Consider the following 26,160-nt stretch of genomic DNA (forward strand, 5'->3'; position numbering starts at 1 on the left):
AGAAAATGTGCCTTTATTGTAAAGAAGTACATATGTTCATTTTCAGAAAACAGACAGCTTTCAAGAAAATTTCACTAAATGCATTCTGGATGCTAATGGATACCTACTAAAAGAAATGGTTCTAGAAAATAAATGCAAATCCAAAAATATTTTATTCTGAGTGTTTAATAGCAATCCAGTATTTTATTCGGACAAGCCAGGAGAGTAAAATTCTAATGGAACAGCAAAATACAAGCATGATAAAATTGTGCTCTTCTGTGGCCTTTTCTTTGGAGGCATATAGATCACAAAAAACCTGGGCAAATCCTCAGAACTAGAATGACTCTTGGTGGTAACAAGTGAGGATTGAGGGGTATGGAAAGCTCACAAGGATGTCAGTGGCTTTGGCTGTAATTCAGAGCAGCCCCAAGACTAACACATACAAGTCTAAATATTTTAAACCAGGCTTTTTTCACCTTTCTTTCTTTTGTCACAGGATTACAGAGTGAATATCTTTCTTCGTCAGAAATGGAACGATCCTCGACTTGCATATAGTGAATATCCTGATGACTCCTTAGACCTAGACCCTTCCATGTTGGACTCCATTTGGAAACCTGATTTGTTCTTTGCCAATGAAAAGGGAGCCAACTTTCATGAAGTTACTACAGACAACAAATTGTTAAGAATTTTCAAGAATGGGAATGTTCTTTATTCAATAAGGTGAGCCATAGGCTTAAATCCCTGATTTCAGTGAAACAGAGTAGCAGGTTTTTTTTTAGTTTTTAGTGAGTGTTTTAAAATTTTTGAGTAAGTGCTTTCATTGTTCCACTTAAGTTCCCACTATACCATTTCCCAAATATATTTAATCAACAATAAGACACCAAGTTCCAGATCCAAGAACTATATGAGTAACTCTTGGAAATCCACTTTTTTAACAAATGGCCCAGGTTCTTACATCAGCCAAGTTAGTGGGTGGTTTAAAGGCAAATTGAACGTAGCCTGAATCATATGTTGTGATTGTATTTTTATGTATGCATACTTCCTTTAAATATTTATACGTGAAGAAATATTTAAGTTTTCTTGTCTGGGATTCATTTCCCATAAATTATTTATCAGGTGTATGTATTTTTTTTTTTTTTTGCTTTGTTTTTTGTGGTACTGTTTTGTTTTTTTGTGGTACGCGGGCCTCTCACTGCTGTGGCCTCTCCCGTTGCGGAGCACAGGCTCCGGACGCGCAGGCTCAGCGGCCATGGCTCACGGGCCCAGCCGCTCCACAGCATGTGGGATCTTCCCGGACCGGGGCACGAACCCGTGTCCCCTGCATCGGCAGGCGGACTCTCAACCACTGTGCCACCAGGGAAGCCCCTGGTGTATGTATTTTTTAAGATGTCCTTGAGCTTCTGTGGTCATCCTTTAGAAAAAGATCTTATTTACATTTTAGTTATTTATTGTACATTTCTCAGAAGACCATGTAGCCTTTTAAAGCTAATATCAAAACATAACAATAATACCAAAATATAAACACAAAAAATAACATTTCTTGAACAGTTGAACTTTAGAACTCATTTAGCTTTGGCTGTTCATTTAATAGCAAACAGGTATAGATTCAGTAAATAGCTACACTAATCTACTTGATGACTTGTGTGCCATCTGAAAACTATTCTAAACATTCTAAAATAAAATGGTTATCTTAACTTTTCCATAATTATTTTTATCACTTAGTTCAATTTAAAAAAAAACAGGAAGTTAGGACGAGAATTCATGTCATATTTCTTAGAGGAGACAATATGCTCTATTTATTGTAATAGGCAACTGCTTCAAAAATATTTGTATCATCAGTAACATGTTTTAAAGGTATCAAGGTAAACTTAATATTGGAGCTGTAGCCTGAATATTAATTCCTTAGATTTTACCTCTCTATTTAACCTTTTGTTAACTTTTCTTCTCATCAGGAATGGGTATATTTGATTTTGAGTTCATCTGCTCAATATCAGGGATGGTTGCTATTTTTGCCAGGTAATAGTATAAAATAGAAATAACAGGAATGAAAATTTAATCTTAGTAGCTTAGTGATTTTGAAAACATTTTTCTACAAAGTGGTTTTGTAAATAATGCTAATATCTTTATCCCAGTATATTATATCTGTTTTGCATATTTTTCTATTCCATGTGAACAAATTTCCTTTCAATACATTTATCATTTCCTAAGAATGACAAGGTGACATCACTCTATTGTGAATTGACACTTTCATCAGATTTCTGAAAACTAGCTAATATGTGTTAATATAATCCTGAATCATTAATTGTTGCATAATACATAAAGGAAGATTTCAGGTCTCATTCACTAATTAAGCCCTGTGCTCCCATATGAATGAATAGCTTAGTGGTGAATCCTAGGTCTAAGCAAGAGAATTTTGAACCTTTTTGGAAAATTACTAAAAAGCATAAGTATCAAAACATAGTGGGAAGATGGAGCAGATATAGTTTTCCCTATTTCTTCTGCCAAGTACAACTGAAAACCCTAGACACAATGTATATCACAAACTTGGGGAGACTCCCAATGGTAGTCATAAGAACATTGACTGAGTAAGGACCTTGGAACCCAAGAAACAACATGGAAGTGAATTCGTGGGATAATTTTTTCTTTATAAATCTTAGACTGGGATATGAACTGGACTTCTACCTCTACCTGGAAGGAATAAGGTAGCACCCACACCCCCTTGCCCTAACAGAGCAGTGTCAGAGAAAACCAGTGCAAACTGAAAGTTTAAATAAGATCCAGAGTCTCATGAAATATTATAAACATGTCTAGGCTTCAACCAAATATCATTCACCATACAAAGAACCAGAAAGTCCTGAAACTGAATGAAAAAAGACAATCAACAGATGCCAACAACAAAATGATGAGGTTGTTAAAATTATCGACAGACATTAAAATGGCCATGACAAAAATGATTCAGTGAACACTTACAAATATGCTTGAAACCAACAAAAAAAAATAGAAAGCCTCAGCAAAGAAATAGAAGGTATAAAGTGGAACCAAATAAAAATTTTAGGACTGAAAAATACAATAATTAAAATAAAAACCTAGTGGATGGGCTCAGTAGAAAAATGGAGAGGACAAAGATTCAGTGAACTCTAAGAATAGTAAAAAAAAATTACCCACTCTGAACAACAGAGAAATGATAGATTGGGGGCCAAGGGAGGACAGAGCCTCAGGGACCTCAGGCAGTATAACAAAAGTCTAACAATCAGATGGAGAGGGAGGATAGGGTATAGAGCTACAAAAAATACTAGAGGGATTAATGACTGAAACTTGCATATACATTTTGCAAAAGGCATAAACCTGCAGATTCAAGATACTGAATTAAATCCCAAAGATATTCATACCAAGTCACATCATACACAAGCTTCTGAAAACTAAATAAAAATCCTGCAAACATCCAGAGAATAACAACAGCTTATCTATAGGGAAAAAATAGTTGAAATGAAAAAAAATTTCTCATCAGAAATGACAAAAACCAGAAAGAAGTGACATATTTTTCAAGTGCTGAAAGAAAGGAATTGTCATCCTAGAATCTTGTGCCCAGTGAAAATATCCTTCAGGAATGAAGGGGAAATTGAGACCTTCTTGGATAAAGGAAAACTAAGAGAATTTGTTACAAGTAGAACTCCCCTGAAAGTATAGCTAAAGAAAGTTTTCTAAACAGAAAGGAAATAATAAAAGAAGAAACATTGGAGCGTCAAGAAGGAAGAAAGGAAACTGTCATCAGAAATATGAGCAAATATAATAGACTTTTCTTCTCCTCTTAAGTTTTCTAAATTATATTTGACAGTTGAAGCAAAAATTATAACATTGATGTAAGGGAAAATGAAAAATAAATAATAAAACATTTTTAATAAACATATTGGCAGAAATTAACAAGATGTAATAGTCAGCATTGTCTAATACCCTTTTGTAGGCATATGACTTGAAATTAACTGTTTGGGAAGATGATTTCTTAGTATATATAAAAATATAAAATACACTTATCCTTCACCTCAACAATTCTGCTTCTAGGAATTTACATTACTTATGTGTTCACGTGTACACAAGACACATTTACAAAGATGCCCGCTGCACCACTGAAATAGCAACAAAAGAAAAGACCCTATATATTCACAAATGAGAACAAGACAGGACACAATGATAGCCCAACATCAAGGGTCTGCGTGAGATAGACCTAAATGTATTCATAAGAAAAAGCCTCCAAAATATCTTTAAGGTTAGAAATGTTTCATGCTTATTTTTGTTTAAAACATTCTATATATTTAAGCCTAAAAGTGTATGGAAAGATACACGTATATCTAATTCCATACAAGAAGTGCAGAAGGATGCCCACAATTGGTTAAGAATAACCAGTTATGGAAATGAGCTGTAAAACTTGGGTAGAAATAAAGATGAACTATAGATTTCACTATATGTAAGTTAATGTTGTTTGACTTTTTCAGTAGGAGTTATATATTACTTATGAATTAAATACATATGTTTTAAGAGACAGAGGCTTTGAACCTGAAGTCACGACCCTTGACTCCTCTGTGATGTGGATTTCTGATGGCTATCAGGGGATCCATGCCAGGTGTAAACAAAGCAAATTTACCTCTTTTCCTGCTAATTTGAAAATTAACTTTGTGAAAGGTATAATTTATTTTTAATTGTAAGGTACCTTTTCATTTCAGACAGATTTTGGGTGTCATAGGTTGCAAGAATATATCACCAGGTAGCATGAAATAATCATTCTGCAAAATAATAATGTCTAGAAGATTTCCATTGATAGAATTGAAATACAATGTGTGTGTATATTCTATTGTATCCTATATGATTATGGCTATTTAGCTGTTTATATCAAGTCATTGGACTTGGAAAATGGTGCCATCCATTATGAATTTCCCACATTTCTTCTAATATTTTGAGAAAAGTTATAGAATAATTCAGAATTGCATTTTTCATCTTTCAGTATGAGTTCAGATGAAACTGATGATGTCTCTTGGCCCCTGGTTTTTGTTTGCTCTATCCTGGCTCACATGGTCAAAGACTAAATTCATTTTTTTGTGAGTTGTTTTTGGAAATCTCACAGGACTTTGAAATTTTCAAATGGCAAACAGTTTCTTTGTTAACAGAAGTTGTGCTAGGAAAAAAAAAATCTTGTTCAGTTTACAAATGGAGCATCTGTGATGTTTCATGAGAGATCTGCTTTCCTGCCTGTTCAAAGAAAGAAGCAAAATATCCTGGCAAACCTGACTTATTGAACTTATCCATTTCTCACTACTTCCTTCTTTTTTTTTGTACATGTTTATTTCTTCATTTTCTCTGCCTTAAAATTCTTCATATTTCCTAGCACCTTGGTGACAGCATTTTAGCTTAATCTGTGATTACTTGAACTACCATTAGGAGGCCAGTTTACTTCAATTGATAATCATCTGGAGACAGTATAATTTGTAATTATACTTTTTGAAATCTCTTTCCTCCTTTTAAAATTTTTTTCTAATTATTTTTTTAAATTAATTTTTATTGGAGTACGGTTGCTTTACAATGTTGTGTTAGCCTCCACTGAACAACAAAATGTATCAGCCGTACACATACAGATATCCCCTCCCTTTTGGACTTCCCTCCCTAGTGCACCTAGTGCACTAGGTGAGTTCCCTGTGCTATGCAGTGTATTCCCATCAGTTGTCCATTTTATACATAGTATCAATAATGGATATGTGTCAATCCCAGTCTCCTAATTCCTCCCACCCCACCCCTTTCCCCTTTGGTATCCATACATTTGTTCTCTGCGTCTGTGTCTCTATTTCTGCTTTGCAACTAAGATCATCTATACCATTTTTCTAGATTCCACATATATGCATTAATATACGATATTTGCTTTTCTCTTTCTGACTTACTTCACTCTGTATGACACTCTCTATGTCCATCCACATCTCTACAAATGACTCAATTTCTTTCCTTTTTATGGCTGATGTTCTTCCTTCTTAAAGCCACTAAAACAAAGAAATAAACTGAATAAGGAATGAAATGACATTAACACACAGGAAGATGAAAGTAATGGGAAAGAAAACAGTGACACATGAGTAATGACAAGATATTTTAGGAAACTTGAAAATGAATGCACTTGCAAAAACTGACTTCACAGAGATAACCAAAACCTAAGCCAAAGTGGGGGAATGCAAAAGGAAGAAAATAATATCCTCAAACTTTTAGAAATTCGAGGCAGGTAGGACTTCAGAAAATGGGGTCCAGGGGACTTCCCTGGTGGTCCAGTGTGCAAGACTCCACACTCCCAATGCAGAGCGCCTGGGTTCGATCCCTGGTTGGGGAACTAGATCCTGCATGTGTGCCGCAACTAAGAAGCCCACATGCCGCAACTAAGACCTGGCACAGCCTAAATAAATAAATAAGAAAATGGGGGCTAGAAAGGAGATAAAGCAAAAGAGTTGATGTAACCTAAGCAGGAATGACAGTGAGTCCTTTATCCTGATTTTCTTGCCTGTGTTCTTCAGACTAGGATCTAACTTTTTGCCTTCTGAACTGGGCAGAAAGCAGGAGAACAGAAAACCTCCACAAGTTGGGCCAAGAACTTCTGGAGAGTAGGGACTCCAGGCACAACTGGCCTCTGTGGTGAAGCATCACCCCAAGAAAACGAGGGTTCTGTGAGTTCTGCACACTGAATGGTGATATTCCTATTCCCCCTAAAATGCCCAAGAGGAAAGATGTACAGACAGTTGGGGAACCACCAGTGAAAAATCTGAGCAGCCATCCTATGGTGAAGACCATTACTCAGTGAATCATCTGCTGTTAGTTGCACTCCAAATAGTTTTTAGTACCTCATTCTTCAATATAAACAGACATTGGAGGACATCCTGCAATAGGACCAGTAATGAAAAAAGAAGCAGAGGCCAGAATACACATGCAGAGGAAATAAAGAGCGAAGAGAAGAAAATTAAAGAAACAAAGAAATGACTCAAGGGAAAATTCAGGGAGCAGAAAAGGCCATAAAGAAAAAATAAAAATCTCTGGACAGATGATGCAACAGCAGGCATGAAATACAAGTCATGTAGGAAAGGAGAAACGGAGTCATTCAGAGCATAGAAAGTGCAAATAGTAAACCAAAGTGGAAAAAACATCAATCAAATATTTGTTCTTGCAAAGAACAAATGAAGTGAAGAAATCTGCCAAGAAGTAGAATCAAGATATTAAGAAATAGGAAATCAGAAGGAAAAGATATGAAAATCAGAGTATCACTACAGAGGTTCAATATCTGACCAGAAAGGAAGATGAGAAAAAGAAATGAGATCTCTATGAAAAGCAAGGAATTGATCCATTGCCTGCTCTGTTTAATCACTGAGAGGGATTTGGTTCTGAAAGGGAGTTTGTTGAGTGTGAAGTAATAGTAGGGAATAGAAACAGAAGAGACGATTAAAATGAGACAATTGTTAACACTAGGGAAAACAAAATGCTATCCAAGCACTGTAATTACAGCAGATGACTAAGCTTCACCGTGAACAGTAATTACATATTCACAACATGTAAACACTGCATATTAATTTAACCATTAATGTTTACATAACTGAATTTCGAATTCTGCTGGAGAGTTGTGTACACAGAGTGTGGTATAAGGGCAGTAATTCTTATTTTCCTTTGTAGCAATTTAATAGACACCTTCGCAAATTTTAAAAATCAAGCATAATGTGATAGCAATTTAAATATATGAATGTAAGTTGCAGACACATATCTAAAGAAGGCTGCCTCTGAGGAGCTAGAAATGAACTGGGGATAGGGATGGGTAGGGCAAAGGTACAGCTGATTTTGCTATGTCTTATATAACTGTCTGAACTTCTAAATGATATCCATGAATTATACTGATATTTTTTAAATGAAGTGCTTTTCAAGTGAGGGTGTTGGGGTGAGACACATGACTCTAGATTGTCAAGTTTGGGATTTGATTTTATTCTACTTATAAAGTTAGCCTATTATGTATCATATGTATGTATGTATAACACGTTACGGAAAAACCTGAACAAACTTTTTGGCCGACCCATTATTTCATGAGTGCTGACTGCAGACACAGGACTCCAGCGCCAGAGACAAAGGAATTTATTCCTTATTGCCAGCAAGCAGCAGGAGCCTCAGGGCCTTTGCTCAACTTCCCCATCATCCTCAGGTCTCGTGAGAACAATACATCGGGCTCAGGTGGGCACAACACACCTGCGGGTCTGCCTCACAGCTGTGGAACACTGAGTGTGGGGAATCCACTGCTTTTATAGCAAGCTGTAAGCAAACCTTCTCTTTGTCCAGGGGAATGTTATCTCATCTCTCAAAATTAGCAGCTACACAAACAGCCATGAGAAACGGCTCAGGTGAAAGTATTGTCAGGGCCTTACCGTCTTGGTAGACCCAGCAGGAGGTAAATCTGTGATTTACTAGCTGTGATTTGGGGCAGGTCTCTTTACCTATGAAAGGCTCATTTTTCTTACATGCGTGATGGTGAAAATACTAATCACCTTGAGCCTGAAATAATCTATGTAAAACACTCAGGATAGTGCCAGGCGTACAATTAGCACTAAAGATTTTAATTTTTATCTTTCCAAAGAGAAAACAAAACCCAAAAAAGCTTAAGTTCTGGTCTTTTCCAGAATCCATAAATTAGCAAATTTGAGGACTCTTGCAAATTATCAATCTATCTAAGCCTTGGTTTTATCAATTGAAAATGGGGATGGTAACATCCTATCCACAAGATAATGGAAGCACATCATGGGCAGTTAAATATTATCTGCTGCTCCATTTACTGATACTACTAATACGTACCAGGACATCCAACCCTACTACTTACAATGCAGAAGCATTATTGCATTAATCGTCAAATAAATACCAGGAAGAAACTTGACATCCAAAATACCAAACACGGCGAGTTGTCAAAGATCATAACACAATTTCAACTTTTACTTAAGCTAAATACAACCACTTTCTTTGAAATTCAGTTGTGAAAAGAATTAAAGTTTCCTTGTACAATATGTACTTATTTTTTGAACTTTGACAGACATTAATTTTTTAAAAGACAAGGCAAACTGATTTCAACAGATGCTTTTTAAGAGACTGTTTATTCAAAGGATATCAATTTACAATGCCATAAAATATATGTTGTAAGTAGATTTCTGCATGTGTGTGATTTTATATATTTTTCTGAAGAGGTCCACAGCTTATATCAGCTTCCTGAAGGGACCATCAACAATACTGAGTTTGCACTGTGATGGGTTAATAAGCTTTATGATCGTCTCTATCATCGGATGACAACAAAACTCCAATTAGAACGCTAGTACCAATGTTCCTTCTAGTGCTCCAACAATCTCATCTCTCCTGTAGAATTATTCATGATAAAATATCAAATCACTCAAGCAAATATGTAAAATCCATGGGCAAATTCCTTATATTTTCTAAAGTTAACTGATTTTTGGGGGAAGAATCATTTATGTATCTTTTTTTTTTTCCTCTCACTGTTGTGGCCTCTCCCGTTGTGGAGCACAGGCTCCGGACGTGCAGGCTCAGTGGCCATGCCTCACGGGCCCAGCCGCTCCGTGGCATGTGGGATCTTCCCGGACCAGGGCACGAACCCGTGTCCCCTGCATCGGCAGGCGGACTCTCAACCACTGCGCCACCAAGGAAGCCCCATTTATGTATCTTTTACTTTAAATTTAATAACGAATAGTGTGTGAGATGTATCATTTCTTGTGTTATAGAAATATATATATATATTTTTTTTTTTTTTTTTTTTTATGCGTTACGCGGGCCTCTCACTGTTGTGGCCTCTCCCGTTGCGGAGGACAGGCTCCGGACGCGCAGGCTCAGCGGCCATGGCTCACGGGCCCAGCCGCTCCGCGGCATGTGGGATCTTCCCAGACCGGGGCACGAACCCGTGTCCCCTGCATCGGCAGGCGGACTCTCAACCACTGCGCCACCAGGGAAGCCCCAGAAATATATATTTTAAAAGTCATATTAATTAGATAACTCATTTTCATGAAAAATGTTCTGATGCCTTTGAAAGGCAGGAGACTTAAAGGTTAAGGGCATAGAATGGACAGCTAGACCCCCAGAGCGTCTAATTCAGCTCTATCAATTTCTGCTTTGTAATATCAGGTGAGTTAACCTCTTAATATACTCATCTCTAAATAAAGAAATAAGAAATGTTAAGAAATAAATGAGTTGAGACAGATATAAAGTATTTAAAATAGTGCCTACCACATAGCAAGCAAAAGCTGTTTTACCTAGTATGATATTACAGATAATACTTCAAAGCTGATAGCTAAGAGGCAATTGTCCTTATAACACTAAATTTAGAAATATTAAAGACTATTAAAATACTTATATTTTGCATAAGGAACTTAAAGTGGAGTCAGAAAGCCTTTTTTAATACTTCAATTAGTGGTTGAGATAGGATACTCTGGGAAATGTTTGTTTGAAAATGGGTAATACCTTGATTTTAATGAGGTGAATTGTCATAGATTATAGTCATCTTTTTTTAAAATTAGTGCTTCACTAAGCCAAGAATTTTTAAGGGGAAAATTAAAAAAACGCACATCCTGTTTGTGTGTCTTGTCTCAGAAAAGAGAACTCTGTGTCCTCTCTTACACAGGAAAATATTTCCAAAACAGGAGAATGCGATTAATTACCTCTTGATTTAGTTTTCTTTTGATGTGGTCAGGACAAATCTTTAATTTATATGTAATGTTTTGATAAAGAAATTCAGGATCACAGTCACCAAGGTGACGCATTTTTTTCATCCCTGTGCTGTTAAAGAAGCAATTGTATTGTACCTTAAACAAAAAGAAAGTCAATAAATAGACTTTTTCAGGATATGAGTTATGACAGAAGTTCTACAAACAGTGTTTTTCTTTGGCAAATAATTTCTTCCGGGGTCTTTTTTTTTTTTAAGAATTATGTAATATCTCTTTTTTTACGCCAGAAAAACAGCTAGGATATGAATTTGACATCACAAGCATGGTGAGATCTGGAAAAGATTCTGAGAATGCTATTTTCTTCCATACAAAAGGTCACAGAATTAATTCTCTAAGCCAACATTTGAAACTGGCTGGCCAGAGAGCCTTGGATGTTTGGAAAATTAATGGGTGTACGTTCAAAATGTATTTGTTCATACACTTCTAATAAACCCTTTTATAAGACAGAGAACATTGTGTCCAGCTGATTTTACAATTGCCTTTTGAAGAGAGAACTTTGCAAATGGACAAGATCACACTTACAGGATCACTTAACCTAGCTGAGTTAGGAGAAAGCTGCTTTTGAAGAATAAATTCTGTGAATTATTTTAGTGTGCTCTGGACTCTGACTTGAACGAATTGTCAGATGATCCCCTGGGACTCTTAAAAATCCAGCAGCTTCACATCTGTCCGTTTATGTCTCTCAAATGATGTCGCTGGGGCCCCACCAAGAGTATTCAATGTCAAACATACACCATTATAACTTTATGTCTATGGGCTACATAAAAATGTCACTTTGGGGAATGTGGTTACATTTAGTGGAGCTGATGGCCATTTTTTTGTTCAAACTTTAAATAGTTTATCAGTGATTTAATTCAGTCATCTTTGTGTGCATCCTATATAATTTGGGGGAGGAGAAGATGGGGAAGGCTGGGGTTGGGAGAATGTACTAGTAATCCTTAATAACTAATGTTGATTTAGTGTTTACTATGTGTCAAGCACTCAGCTGAGCGTTTTATATGTATTAACTCATGTATTGGTCACAACATGTCCCCAGAGTAAGTACCATTATTATCTTCCTTTTGGAGATGTGAAAACTGAAATAGAGTGAAATGAAGTGATCTGAGACCATAAACTCTATGGTCACAGAGTCTATGTGAATGACTCAGCCTAGGTGCCCACTAATATATTGCATTTCAATGGGAAGACTTTCAATACAAGGGGCTGGCTAGAGAGTTCTCCGGAAAGAACTTCGTTTGAATAAACTTAGGTTTGTTTGGATCTGGGCCTCTTTTGCTCACGTCCGGAAACTACAAATGATTGGTAATCCTTGAAGATATCTCAGTAATATACTTTTCGAAGAAAAAGACATTCAAGAGTAGTGAATTATCTGGAATGCCGACATACTAAAGATTTCTGGAAGGGGGAAAAGTGGGTGGAACGCTGGGGTGGCCATCAGGTCATCTCACTTTGTGGGAAGCCACATCAGAAGTTCAATTGTTAAGCATGGAATTGTGTCCCACGTATTCGAGAGGGCTATATCGTGGCCCTGATAAGATCTGGTGAAATGCTCTAATTCCATGACAGGGAAGCCCTCTTTAATACCGAGAATTTTGGAGACCTCCAGATTCTGAGTGTTTTCCTCTGGGTGTTCACTGAGAAGTTCTTCAGTGTAGTTACAAAGACGATAAAAGTTGTCAGACAAACTGCTTCCCTGCACCCAGCCTTTGCACACTCATACTCCAAACCCTGGATCTCCTTCCCTCTTCAGGGGTGCTGTCCCAGTGATTTGGGAGAAGTGTGTCTTTGGCCTTTGGTATTCGTTTTATAAAACTCACACTCAAATATCTTTTTTAAGGGTCTCAGACACCTCTAGCCCTCTCTGAAGGAAAACGTGAATAGATAAGTAAACGTGATTGCACGTTTATATATACAGCTTTTCTTTCCCCCCAGACCAGATTGATGTAAAAGGATACCGTTGTTTTGCAGTAAATGACATACCCAAGCTGGAGCAAATTTTATTTGAGTAGATGTTAGTCATTACCAAAGCAACGTGGTTTTCCAATTGTACCTTGAACAATAGAATATTAATATGATATTATAAATTTCTTTTAAAATTTATTACTTTGAATTCTTTCAGATTGACATTAACACTCTCCTGTCCAATGGATCTCAAGAATTTTCCAATGGATGTACAAACCTGTACTATGCAACTGGAAAGCTGTAAGTAGGAACAACTTCCTTTTTCTGAATACTTTAAAAAAAGAGAGTAGATGTATATTTGATGGGTTATATAGATAATTTATTTTGTCATTGTTTTTGCCTAACATTTCCTAAATGGGCATGTTATCCTCCACATAGTATGGAAAGGAATGATGTCTGTCAGCAAATGCACTCTATACTGTGATAAAGAAGTAAATTCAGGACTAGAAATAACAGTTTTTAAGCTTGAGAAACAGCTATTCTCTCTATACAAATCAGATAAAAAGGATGATGACCATTAAAGACAAACTACCATTCTTTTTAATGGAGTGTCTGCTGTAGTCCAAGCATTTTGAATATATTATTTCTCATACTCACAACAAAGATGTTGTTATCTCCATGTTTCCGCATATGGAAATGGTCACTTTGAGTGATTTTGCCCCAATTTATGGAGGTGGTAACAACAAACCATCTGGCTTCAAAGGCTATGCTTACTCTGAACCGTTTTGTTGACCCCTCAGTATTTACTCCGAGAGTACACTGCTGGCTGTGTTGTGTGTTATCTCCGGAGAAAAGACGTTTCTCACACTTTATCAGAGATTTATCCAAGCTTATAGGCGTTTCTTTAAATTTCTTCTTTCAAAGTGGATCCGTGTGCATCACGGATTAAATGTTAACACACGAAAACTTAAGGTCCTTCTGTTTTTCTGCACTTATCTATAGAATCAGCCCAAACTTAATTGGTTTTCAGTGTTTAATGCCATACAGAAAGTAAGAATTATGCAATATTTTCTTGTTATACTATGTTATATCAAGAAAAAAAATGTCTGTTTGACATATTCCTTGAGAAAAAATTTGCAGGTGGATCTTCAGACTTGCAGGCCTCAGAGGCCAGGTCTGTAGTGCGGGGGAGCTGCCACTAGATGGCGTGCCTATGTCGTGGGGGGATGCAACCCGCCCTCCACATTTGGTGATTATTAAAGTGAGGAAGTGGAAATACCCGTTTCTCTGATAATATCGCCTTCTTGTTAAATTCAAATGCATTACTTTTATACGTAGTTCTTAAATATTAATCATACTCATGGACAAATTACTAAATTAAATGAAAGGAAAATAAAAATCTAGTTTTAGTTGGGGGAGCTATTTAGCAAAAAATGCGGGGTGGTAGTGAGGAGAAAGACAGGATTCCCAGCAGTGTGCATTTCTAACTGTTCCAGGAAGGCATTTTTAAAAATTAATTAATTTATTCGTTTATTTATTTTTGGCTGCATTGGGTCTTCGTTGCTGCGCGCGGGCTTTCTCTAGTTGCCGTGAGCGGGGGGCTACTCTTCATCGCGGTGTGTGGGCTTCTCATTGCAGGGGCTTCTCTTGTTGCGGAGCGTGGGATCTAGGCACAGTTGTCGCGCGCAGGCTCAGTAGTTGTGGCTCACGGGCTCAGTAGTTGTGGCGCTTGGGCACTAGAGTGCAGGTTCAGTAGTTGTGGTGCACGGGCTTAGTTGCTCCGCGGCACGTGGGATCTTCCCGTACCAGGGCTCAAACCCATATTCCCTGCACTGGCAGGCGGATTCTTAACCACTGTGCCATCAGGGAAGTCCCCAGGAAGGCACTTTGAGGACAGGCTTCTTGGTTGCAAAATTAGGTACATGGGAGAGTAATCGAGAAAAAAAATCGTATGAAAAATAGTCTAAGCCACACTGGTTCCCTAATTACTAAACCAAGGATGCTGGATGTTATCCAATAGTGAGGAGCTATTCAAGATGTAGGAGCAAGAAAATGAGTTGGTCAATATTATGCTGTTAAAGATTCTCTCAGCCAGAGGAACCAAGGTTATTTAAGAAGGTTTCATAATATTCCAACAAAAAGAATAAAAGTAGGGACAAAAAGGAACAATGTGGAAGGTAGGAACAGTACAGGTTGATGCTGTAGAGAAGGCAAAATGTTATCTTTAACTTCTTAGGCTCTTCAGGCTGGGCCTGAAAATTAAACGGAGATAGGATAGATTAACAGAAGAAAAGGATACCCATTTATTTAATGTTAAGTTTTACATAACATGGGATCTGTCATAAGGAGATGACTAGTCAAGGAAGTGGCCAAACCTAAATGCTTTTATACCAGGTTGAACAAAGAGAAGCAATTGTGGAAAAGTACCTAGACTGTGTGGGGAAACTAAAGGAAGATGAGAATTATTTTAAAAAGTCTGTGTGTACAGAATTCTCTTGGCTTTGATTCCTGGTACGGGGAGCACGTCTTTCACGTGGGAGTTTTTATCTACAGTTTTCAGGAAGAAAAGGGGAGATTAGAATGGTCTTCTTGCATCTGCTGTGTTTCAGGTGCCTTTAGCTCAAAATAATCCTTCTACTAAAGTGGCATATTTAGGGGGTGCATATTCCACCATTCTTCATTCACTTCAATACAAAGTGGATGCAAAAGCTCTGGGAATGAGTGAGTCAGAGCTAAAGAGCTTTCATAGGTAGAATCGTTTTGGAAATACTGACAGAGAAAGAAAACATAGAATAAGTAAATGTTAAAGGGAATATTGATAAATCCAATCTTAATATATTTGAAGTTCGGGAAATTTAGGTATAAAGCAAAGGGAAGAGTGAGACCTGAAGACATACTATTAACAGCCATCTACAGAGTGGTTCAACCATAACGAAATTTTTAATGGAGAGAATGCACAGATGAAAACAAACACACAAAGAAGAGCCAACGCTTAACAAAGGCCTTCATTTCGAGGTTGTTGGAAGGAATTCCAGTCAAGGGGTTGTCATAGATAGCAAATTAAAATCGCAATCATGCAATCTCAAAAGAGAAGGGGCAGCTGAGGAGATCTGTTTAAGAGCATCAAGTGCTGTGAAATGGTGTTTTTTTTTTTTAAGTACTTGAAAAAAGTCATTTTTATTGATGATAAAGACAAATGTGATTAGAATGATGAGGCTCAAAGCTGGATTCCAAAAAGTTTTAAGAAAAAGGGGGAACATGATGAGCAAGTGGTAGCAGTGAGTGAAACCCATAGTTCCATGAATGTTCGTTATTACAGATGAGAGGGTACAGGGCCTAAGGACAGTTGGCTCACTGGACTTCGTTAGAATAAGGAAAGCTTCCTGGGCTCTTTTGCAGACACACGTGCTCATGTAACAAGTCCTTTCATCTTCCTGCCTTTCCCAGAACATTTCCAATCAATCAAAAACCCAGTGCGGGAAAGCAAAGCCTCTTGTTGCCTCCGCGTTATTTCTTTCTTTTTTTTTTTTTTTTTTTTTGCGGTACGCGAGCCTCTCACTGTTGTGGCCTCTCCCGTTGCGGAGCACAGGCTCCAGACGCGCAGGCTTGGCTCACGGGCCCAGCCATTCCGCGGCATGTGGGATCCTCCCTCACCGCGGCACGAACCCGTGTCCCCTGCATCGGCAGGCGGACTCTCAACCACTGCGCCACCAGGGACGCCCCGCCTTATTTCTTTATCAAGAGTTGGTAGACTGCCTCAAGTATCCCTTTCATATTTCAGTCATTAAACACTTCCTGCCCCCTTATTAGAAATTAATTTAGCTCACAATAGAGATACTGTTTGTTAAACTCTTTTAGCAGATGCTAAGAAAATCCTGTCAAAGTAAAAGCTACTGAAGTCAAATTCTTCAAGGTGTTTTTCTTAAACTGTTTTATTTATTTACTTATTTTTTAGCATCTTTATTGGACTATAATTGCTTTACAATGGTGTGTTAGTTCCTGCTGTATAACAAAGTAAATCAGCCATAGGCATACATATATTCCCATACCTACTGCCTCTTGTGTCTCCCTCCCACCCTCCCTATCCCACCCCTCTAGGTGGATACAAAGCACTGAGCTGATCTCCCTGTGCTATGCGGCTGCTTCCCACTAGCTATCTATTTTACATTTCGTAGGGTATATATGTCCATGCCACTCTCTCACTTTGTCCCAGCATACCCTTTCCCCTCCCCATGTCCTCAAGTCCATTCTCTACATCTGTGTTTTTATTCCTGTCCTGCCCCTAGGTTCTTCAGAACCTTTTCTTTTTTTTTTTAGATTCCATATATATGTGTTAGCCAACGGTATTTGTTTTTCTGTTTCTGACTTACTTCACTCTGTATGACAGTCTCTAGGTCCATCCACCTCACTGCAAATAACTCATTTTCGTTTCTTTTTATGGCTGAGTAATATTCCATTGTATATATGTGCCACATCTTCTTTATCCATCTGTCGATGGACACTTAGGTTGGTTCCATGTCCTGGCTATTGTAAATAGAGCTGCAGTGAACATTGTGGTACTGACTTTCTGAATTATGGTTTTCTCAGGGTATATGCCCAGTAGTGGGATTGCTGGATCATATGGTAGATCTACTTTTAGTTTTTTGAGGAACCTACATACTGTTCTCCATAGTGGCTGCATCAATTTACATTCCCACCAACAGTGCAGGAGGGTTCCCTTTTCTCCACACCCTCTCCAGCATTATTATAGTGCCTTCCTAGTCTCTACTCCAACTTTAGACAGCATTTAGGTGTTGCAAAACTGACGTTGGCTCACAGAGTCTGTTTGAATAGTTTGGGTCTATGAAATAAACTGATGAGTTCATAAATTTGAGCAGATCTGACCCTCCAACCCTCTAACAGGCAGACACAGAATGTTCTTTCACAACCTGGAGTTTATTCCAAAGAGGCAGCTGGGCAGATCCCTCCCATACCTCTCTCAGGGCAGAACCAAATATACACATTTTCCTCATTAAAATGGGCTCAAGATCAGGTCCTTTTCTGATTTTAGTTGAGATTTCTCACATGAACTTTAAAACACTGTACATTCAAGGTGTGGCAATTTTGTGAAGTTTTGAAAAATGTGAACAATGTTATCAGCATGATTGTCATTTGAGGAGACCAATTAGGAGTCACAAATTTTATTTCCACCATTATCCTAAGAGAGAGAGGGAGAAAGGTTACACTGACCGTCTATGATAAAGTCTTTTAGGTCTTCAGAGAGAAATGTAACCAAAGTACTAGTAGAATAATGGTGATAGGTTAGTTACACCAGAGAATTTTAGAGAAAGTGTAAATACTAAGAAAATAATTTAGCGGGCCTAAGAACTTAAATGAAACCGCATGTAACAACCTGGTTTATGGTAATATTATTCAAGTTAAATGCACAAATTATAAATTACAGTGTTTTAGTTAAATACATTTTGACATGGCAGTTGTTCCTTGTCAGGTTAATAAAATTTACTGCAGTAATATTTCTCCTGGCGATAGACAGCCAGCACCCGCCAAGTGTGAGCATTTTCTTCCTTTTGTTTTTTAAATTCCACCTGTTCCTTAAGAACACAAGATTTGAAATCCCAGTCTCTTTCTCTCTCTCTCTTCCAATTGAGGAAGCTGGACCAAATATGATTCCAGTTCACTTTTAAAACTAAATGTGAGTCTATAATTTACTAATAAATCTCAAACTTGTTTTGAACTTAAATGTTTGTGCAGCCCACATTTTCTCTTTAAATAAGTATTACTTTTACGATTTCCTCCTGGTATAAAGTATTAAGCAATAACCTATTTTCTTCTGTAGTCTTTTTTTTTAACATCTTTATTGGAGTTAAAAAATGTTGTGTTAAAAAATGGTGTGGGGCTTCCCTGATGGTGCAGTGGTTGAGAGTCCGCCTGCCGATGCAGGGGACACGGGTTCGTGCCCCGGTCCGGGAGGATCCCACATGCCGCGGAGTGGCTGGGCCCGTGAGCCATGGCCGCTGAGCCTGCGCGTCCAGAGCCTCCCTGTGCTCCGCAACGGGAGAGGCCACAGCAGTGAGAGGCCTGCATACCGCAAAAAAAAAAAAAAAAAAAAAAAAAGTGTTAGTTTCTGCTGTATAACAAAGTGAATCAGCTATATGTATGTATATATCCCCATATCCCCTCCCTCTTGCATGTCCCTCCCACCCTCCCTACCCCACCCCTCTAGGTTGTCACAAAGCACCGAGCTGATCTCCCTGTGCTATGCGGCTGCTTCCCACTAGCTATCGATTTTACATTTCGTAGTGTATATATGTCCGTGCCACTCTCTCACTTCGTCCCAGCTTACCCTTCCCTCTCCCCATGTCCTCAAGTCCATTCTCTACATCTGCATCTTTGTTCTGTCCTGCCCCTAGTTTCGTCAGAACCGTTTCTTTTTTTTTAGATTCCATATATATGTTAGCATATGGTATTTGTTCTGTTTTTCTCTTTCTGACTTTCTTCTGTAGTCTTTTAACCTATTTTTAAAAAATGACCGAAGATGAAATTTTTTAAAGATGATAATGGAATACATTTGAATGATGTGTTCAAAATCAGCAAATTTGTACTAGAAAATTTGAACAATAGAAAAACAAAGGACATGATTTAACCTTGACTCACAACTGTCCTCACGTGTATTAACCCTTTTGGAGTTTGTCTCATGACCCTTTTTCCTTTACTCGTGTGTATGTGTGTGTGTGTGATTATGTATATATGTGATTATATGTGACCAAATATGATTCCAGTTCACTTTTAGAACTAAATGTGAATCTATAATTTACTAATAAATCTCAAACTTGTTTTGAACTTAAATGTATGCTCAGCCCACATTTTCTCTTTAAATAAGTATTACTTTTACGATTTCCTCCTGGTATAAAGTATACCTGATGACAGGGGTGACCATATAATTTATCATCAAAATGGGGACACTTAGGAGAATAAATGAAGGGCACCACATGTATTTAAATTTTTATATCTTTGTAATATATATTTATTAACTGACATGATTTTTATATTAGTGGATGAGTATCGTTCTAGGTTTTTAAATATAATCCATCCTAAATCAAACTAAACTAATTTGGAATCATCTTTAAAGCTGCAGTTTTGGTACTAAATTTGAAATTGTTGACACCATTAGTAGATCTTGCTATATAGACTATAATGGTTTTATTAAGAAAATAATCTGTATGCAGTTGAGATAGCTAAAGTACTTGATAATTTTAGAGCTTAATTTTACTTTTCTTTGTATTGAAGTAGAACTAGTTCAGCCCATATATTTTTACAGATATTGTCTCTGTCTTTGTCTTGAGTACCTTTTATCAAAAAATGTTTTTATAGAACAAAACTCAGTCAAATTAGTTGCTTTTATTTAGGAATCTTTTAAAATTCTTCACCTAATTCACACGCTGGAAAATAGGCCTTCTGAATTCCATTGAATTTCAATATAAGTTATCCAATTAAAAACAAGCACTCCATCAATATAATTTTCTCATAAGTTAATATATTCCAAAGCACATTTATTAAATAAATAATAAATAAATATTGTACAGCATTTGAGACTTCAGTGTTCTCCCTTACTATTGTAGGGATTAATCTCAATGTGTACCTGTTTAGAAACATCATATTTATAATTCCTATCTGATAAAAAGTTTCAGAATCTAAAATTTTAGTGCTCCATTCATAACATAATTTGATTAAATATTTCCAACTGATTTTGAACAAATGCAACCGAAATTTAGAGAACCTATTTACTGAGAGTTCAATACCATTGCAGAATATATAAGTTCATTTCTAAAGTACTTTCAAATGCTCAAATTAAAAAAAAAATTATCTGATGGCAAGCAGTAAATAGAGAAACATGTTATGCCATGATGAAATATAATTTTTAATTCAGCATCGCTTTGTCACACAGAATTATAGTTCACTTAACTCGACGTTCCTATAAAAATGTAAAATTTAACAACTATCACTTCTCTTCAATTGATGGAATGGAGCAGAGCTTATGGATGTAAAATAAATGATATATGCATCGTTACTAATTTCAAGAATACTGCATCTCCATAGATTTTTCAATTTAGTAAGAACATAATTTTTAACATGGTGATGAGTTCCAACAAATATTTTATTCAGATCCATCACAAACAAGTGACATTTATTTTCAACGCTGAACTTTTAAAATGAATTTAACAGACTTTACAATAAAATTTACAGTGACATCACATACTTCATCCTCAACACATGTAATTCCAAAAGAATTAGATTTAAAAATCAAACTCATTTAAAATCATTTTAACCAATTTTCTCTTTGAAGCAGGAAATGATACTGAAACAAAACTGCCATCATTTAATTGCTTGCAAATTTCCTGTTATACGCTTTTCCAAGAAAACCTGAAGTCAAAAAAGAGTGAAATTAATTCAGAAAAATAATCATTCGATCTAAATAAAAGTTCAGTTTTCATAGAGTGATACGTAAATGCTCCCCCTGCAAACACACTTATCAAATGATCATCTTTGGGCAGTATTCCAAAAATGACTGTATCTTTTGAAATAGATGCTGATATGTTTTCAGCTCATTTGTGTCTTGTGGCTTTTATGTGGACAGTGCTATCCTTGTAGCCCCTTTCGTGAATGTTAAATATAAACAACATTTTGTTCAAGTTGCACCTTCACCATCAACTTTTTGTGTGAAATGGAAATTTGGTGCTTGCTTTTTCAGTAAATATTGAATTCTTTTAGCCATTGCAGCTAGGAGAGTTTATTACAAAATATGAGTGTTGCCAAATAATAAAATAAATGTTTGTAGGTTTTAAAGCATTCGGGTTACTTCCTATATGATCCTTAGCAGTACTAAGCTAGTAGTACTAAGCAGTACTCAGCTTTCAGTTACAACTAACATAATTTTCTGTGACACTTAGGCACTTTGATACTTCACACATGTCCCAGGTTTGTATACCAAGTGCCCAGAGGGGGTAACAAAGGTGAAAAGTACTGCCACTACTGCGATCAGGAGTTAGCTGCCCTTGAAATATTAGTTACTGAAGGGGTCTGATAAAGATAGAGGGACCATTGCTGAAGCGGGCTGTTTTACAGGTTTAACCTAATATTTCATACTCTATTATATACTATGGGAGAATCTAGAAGTAAAATTGAAGATATACCAAACCAATAATGATGTATTTTCAAACAATGATTAATAATGATACCTAATCTAAAAATGAAGACTCTAGAACAACTGATAAGTCAGAGAGGACATAGGGGAGGAAAAAAAAGGTAATCTAGGGCTGTTTTGGCAAACGAAGATGTATGGTTAGAATTCTTATAACCAATTGACTCCTTTACTAAGAGAAAGGAAGAAAAAGGGAAATCCTGGAAGATTGAATATTTTTTCTCTTAAGACACTAAGCTCTCAAAAAACAACTGAGTCATCGTTTTTAAAAAATAAATTTATTTTATTTATTTATTTTGGCTGCTTTTGTTCGTTGCTGTGCACAGGCTACTCTTCGTTGTGGTGCGCGGGCTTCTCATTGTGGTGGCTTCTGTTGTTACGGAGCACGGGCTCTAGGCACGTGGACTTCAGTAGTTGTGGCATGCGGGCTCAGTAGTTGTGGCTCCTGGGGTCTAGCACTCAGGCTCAGTAGTTGTGGCACACAGGCTTAGTTGCCCTGCGGCATGTGGGATCTTCCCGTACCAGGTCTCAAACCCGTGTCCCCTGCATTGGCAGGCGGATTCTTAACCACTGTGCCACCAGGGAAGTCCCTGAGTCATCTTTAAGTCTACCCCAATCAGATGGGACGGAGGCATCATATTAAGATACAAACAGTTGTAAATGATTGAAAACAAACACCCCTCTAGTTTTCACATCTGAGGATAGTAAATATTTAATTTAACACCGCTACACCTGAATAATTGTTACAGTCTTTCCTCTGGAAGACTTTGTCTGATTCTCCTTCTGCTCCTGTACTCCAGCTTAGTTTAGACCCCTTTCTGCACTCACATAGAACTCCGCTTATTCTCTATCAGACTCTTCACAATCTGTTAGTTTATCTGTTTTATTGTCAGTTGCCACTGTTCTACGAGCATCTTGACTGGAGCTGGGCAGTTCCAGCCGTTTACCTAGGTACTTATATAGGGTAGGGACTCAACAATTATTTATTAAATTAATGAACTAGTTAAATTAATTCCAGGGCAACATTTCGGTAATAAAATTTTTTCTTGTTGGTAATATTTGAATATTTTTATAGATGAGATTTTTTTAAAATAGAGTTTTTAGAGCAGTTTAAGGTTCACAACAAAATTGATCAGAAATTGACAATTTCCCTTACACTTCCCTACCCACCCCGCACATGCACATCCTCTGCTAGTGTCAACACCCCACACCAGAGTGGTGCGTTTATTATAATCCGTGGACCTACATTAGGGTTCACTCTTGATGGTGTGCATTCTCTGAGTTTTGACAAATATGTAATGACATGTATTCCATTGTAGTATTGTACAGAATAGTTTCACTGCCCTAAATATCCTCTGTGCTCTGCCTATTCACTTCTTCCTCCCCCAGATCCCTGGTTACCACTGATCATTTTCCTGCCTCCATAGTTTTGCTCTTTCTAGAATGTCATGGAGTTGTAGCCTTTTCAGATTGATTGACTCCTTCCATTTAGTAAGATGCATTTAAGGTTCCTCCATGTTTTCTCATGGCTTGATAGCTCATTTCTTTTTAGTGCTGAATACTATTCCATCATCTGGATGTACTGCAGTTTACTTATCCACTTACCTGCTGAAGAATATCTTGGTAGCTTCTAAGTTTTGGCATGTACAAAGCTGCTATAAATTTCTATGTGCAGGTTTTTGTGTAGACATATGTTCGACTCATTTGGTTTTCAACTCATTTGATTGCTAGATCATATGGTAAGAGTATGTTTAGTTTTATAAGGATCCACCAAACTGTCTTCTGAAGTGGCTGTACCATTTTTTCATTCTCACCAGCAGTGAATTCTTGTTAGTCCACATCCTCTCGTCAGTATTTGGTGTTGTCAGTATTCTAGATTTTGGTCATTCTAATAGATGTGTTGGTTTCTTGTTGTTTTAATATGAAATTCTCTAATGACATAACAAGAATTTTTTAAAAGCTTATAAATTTATATCTCCTGATATCTTACACAAGCCCCCTACCATTTCTTGTGTTTAATTAGAGTTTTTAAAAAACTATTTTCTTATCTAATGCCAGAGAAATTGGGAATTTGCATGAGGGCTTTTTTTCAGAGGGCTGGAAAAGATCTCAAGGAAAAATTACAATTCTTTTAAATATTGCAAACTTCCACAGCATATTAATTGCATATCTATTGAACCCATTTTTTGGTGCTTCAAACTATGATTCATTATTTAAATATATATCAGGAGTGTATTTTCTAAGATATTTGCGTGCACAAAATTATACACGTTTTAAAAAATTCTGCATACATCCATTGCAAGCTCTCCACTCGCCAAAGTTGATGAGAAGTCCAACATCATAAATTCTTCAGGACGCCCCCTCCTTCATAGTGTTAGGAAACAGTGTCTGGGTTTATGTGAGTCTTGAACCAAAGTCTGTGAGGCTATTATGGCCATGCTGCCGCTTCTCCACATGGACATCAATGTCGTTACCAGAGGCTGAACATTGGGCTGCGTTCTGCTATGGCCCACTCTCGACTAGCCCCAGAGGTACCACTCAAGAAGTTCAGGCTCCAGAAGCTTTTTCTGCATCTCAAGATTATACCTACGTCTTACTTTCCCGCACCACAGATATTCACACTGCTATGGTCCACTTGATGTTCTACAACCCCCTCCCCCCAGTTATAGTGCCGCATGCAATTGGCACAAGTTTTTAATGTTTATACATGCTTAGATAGCTTTCTACACTTTATCTTTGATTCCTTTGATCAGTCTGTCTATTTCTTTAACAGTAACTAATCCTTTCCTATTCTTATTTATTTATTTTTGTGGTACGCGGGCCTCTCATGGTTGTGGCCTCTCCCGTTGCGGAGCACAGGCTCCGGACACGCAGGCTCAGCGGCCATGGCTCACGGGCCCAGCTGCTCCGCGGCATGTGGGATCTTCCCGGACCGGGGCACGAACCGGTGTCCCCTGCATCAGCAGGTGGACTCTCAACCACTGCGCAACCAGGGAAGCCCTCCTATTCTTTTTTTATAGTGTATTTTAATTAGATTTATAAGGCTATATTCAATGATATCATAAAATCAGAGGGCTGGAAAAGGCTTTGGAGTTCATCTGTTTTAACTAACACAATGATTAAGGGTCTCATAACATTCCTGACAGATCATTTCCTAGCCTCTGCTTGAGGGAAACTTGTTATCTTACCAATTCCACTGTGAAATTCTTTTAGAACATTCTCACTTACACTTATTTAGCTGAAATGTGCCTTCTTGAACTTCCTGTTTGTTACTTTTCTGTCTTCACCTTTCTCTTCTCAAGGTGAAAATTCTCTGATCCTTCCTATAGCTTTTTTTTTCCTTTATATATTATCTCCCTTGATAATCTCAGATAGTCTATAATTTTAATATCATCCTTAGGTAGGTGACTCTCAAACTTATAACTACAATCCTGATCTCACTTTCAATGTATAGGTCCGTGATTTCAACAATTTTCAACATATAAATCAACGTTCAAACTTGTTAGCAACACCTGCGTCTCCTGCTAGCATCTTAAATTCAGTGTACCCCCAAGTAAACCCATCAGATACAAACACACAAGCCCATCTTCCTCCTTTCCCTTTATCTATTTCTAATTCAAACAGTCAACCTCCTCGTACATGTTACATACTATTTTAGGTACTGGAAAAATATGTCAGTGACTAAAATAGAATAATCTCTGTTTTTATAAAGTTTAAATTCCAGGAGGCTAGATAAAAAATAAACAAAATAAAAACTTGATGACTATATACCATGGCAGGTAAAGAGTAGTTCAAAGGAAAAAAATAAACAGGAAAGGGTAATGTAGACTCATTGGAAGAAAAGTATTTTATAAGATGGTCAGAGAAGGTTACTGTACTGACATGACGTAAGCAAAGACTGTGGCATAGCTACTTGTCAGTGACTTAGACTTGAAACTTTGAAAAGTTCTTTAACTTCTTATTTTCCCTTAACTATATATTTAATTAATTTCCAATTTGGACAAAATGACCTACTGAAGTATTACCTCTACCTTATATTCCTGAAGAACCATTGAGGAAGAATGAAAATTTTTTCTTTACCTTCTCAAAAATGCAGATAAACCTGTTAAAATTTAATTTATTTTATTGTGTTCAAAACACTTAGCATGAGATCTACCTTCTTAACAGATTTTTAGGCGTACAATACATTATTGTTGAGTGTAGGTATGATGCGATACAGCTGATCTCTAGAACTTATTCATCTTGTTTGACTAAAACTTTATGCTTGTTGAGTATTCTCATTTCCCCATCCCTCAGCCCCTGACAGTCACC

At 37.2% G+C, this 26,160-nt stretch overlaps 1 protein-coding gene across 2 annotated transcripts in view; it reads left to right on the forward strand.

Annotated features, from left to right (window-relative positions):
• GLRA3 (glycine receptor alpha 3) overlaps positions 1–26,160 on the forward strand; it is a 167,453-nt gene that overhangs the window by 102,694 nt on the left and 38,599 nt on the right. For both annotated transcript variants that reach the window (XM_032635588.1, XM_032635589.1), the window contains exons 4-5: positions 476–699; positions 12,868–12,950. In XM_032635588.1, the coding sequence (XP_032491479.1) occupies positions 476–699; positions 12,868–12,950 (307 nt within the window). The remainder of the gene's footprint in view (positions 1–475; positions 700–12,867; positions 12,951–26,160) is intronic.

This window comes from Phocoena sinus, chromosome 6 (genome assembly GCF_008692025.1).
Source record: "Phocoena sinus isolate mPhoSin1 chromosome 6, mPhoSin1.pri, whole genome shotgun sequence".
In the NCBI taxonomy this organism is placed as follows: domain Eukaryota; kingdom Metazoa; phylum Chordata; class Mammalia; order Artiodactyla; family Phocoenidae; genus Phocoena; species Phocoena sinus.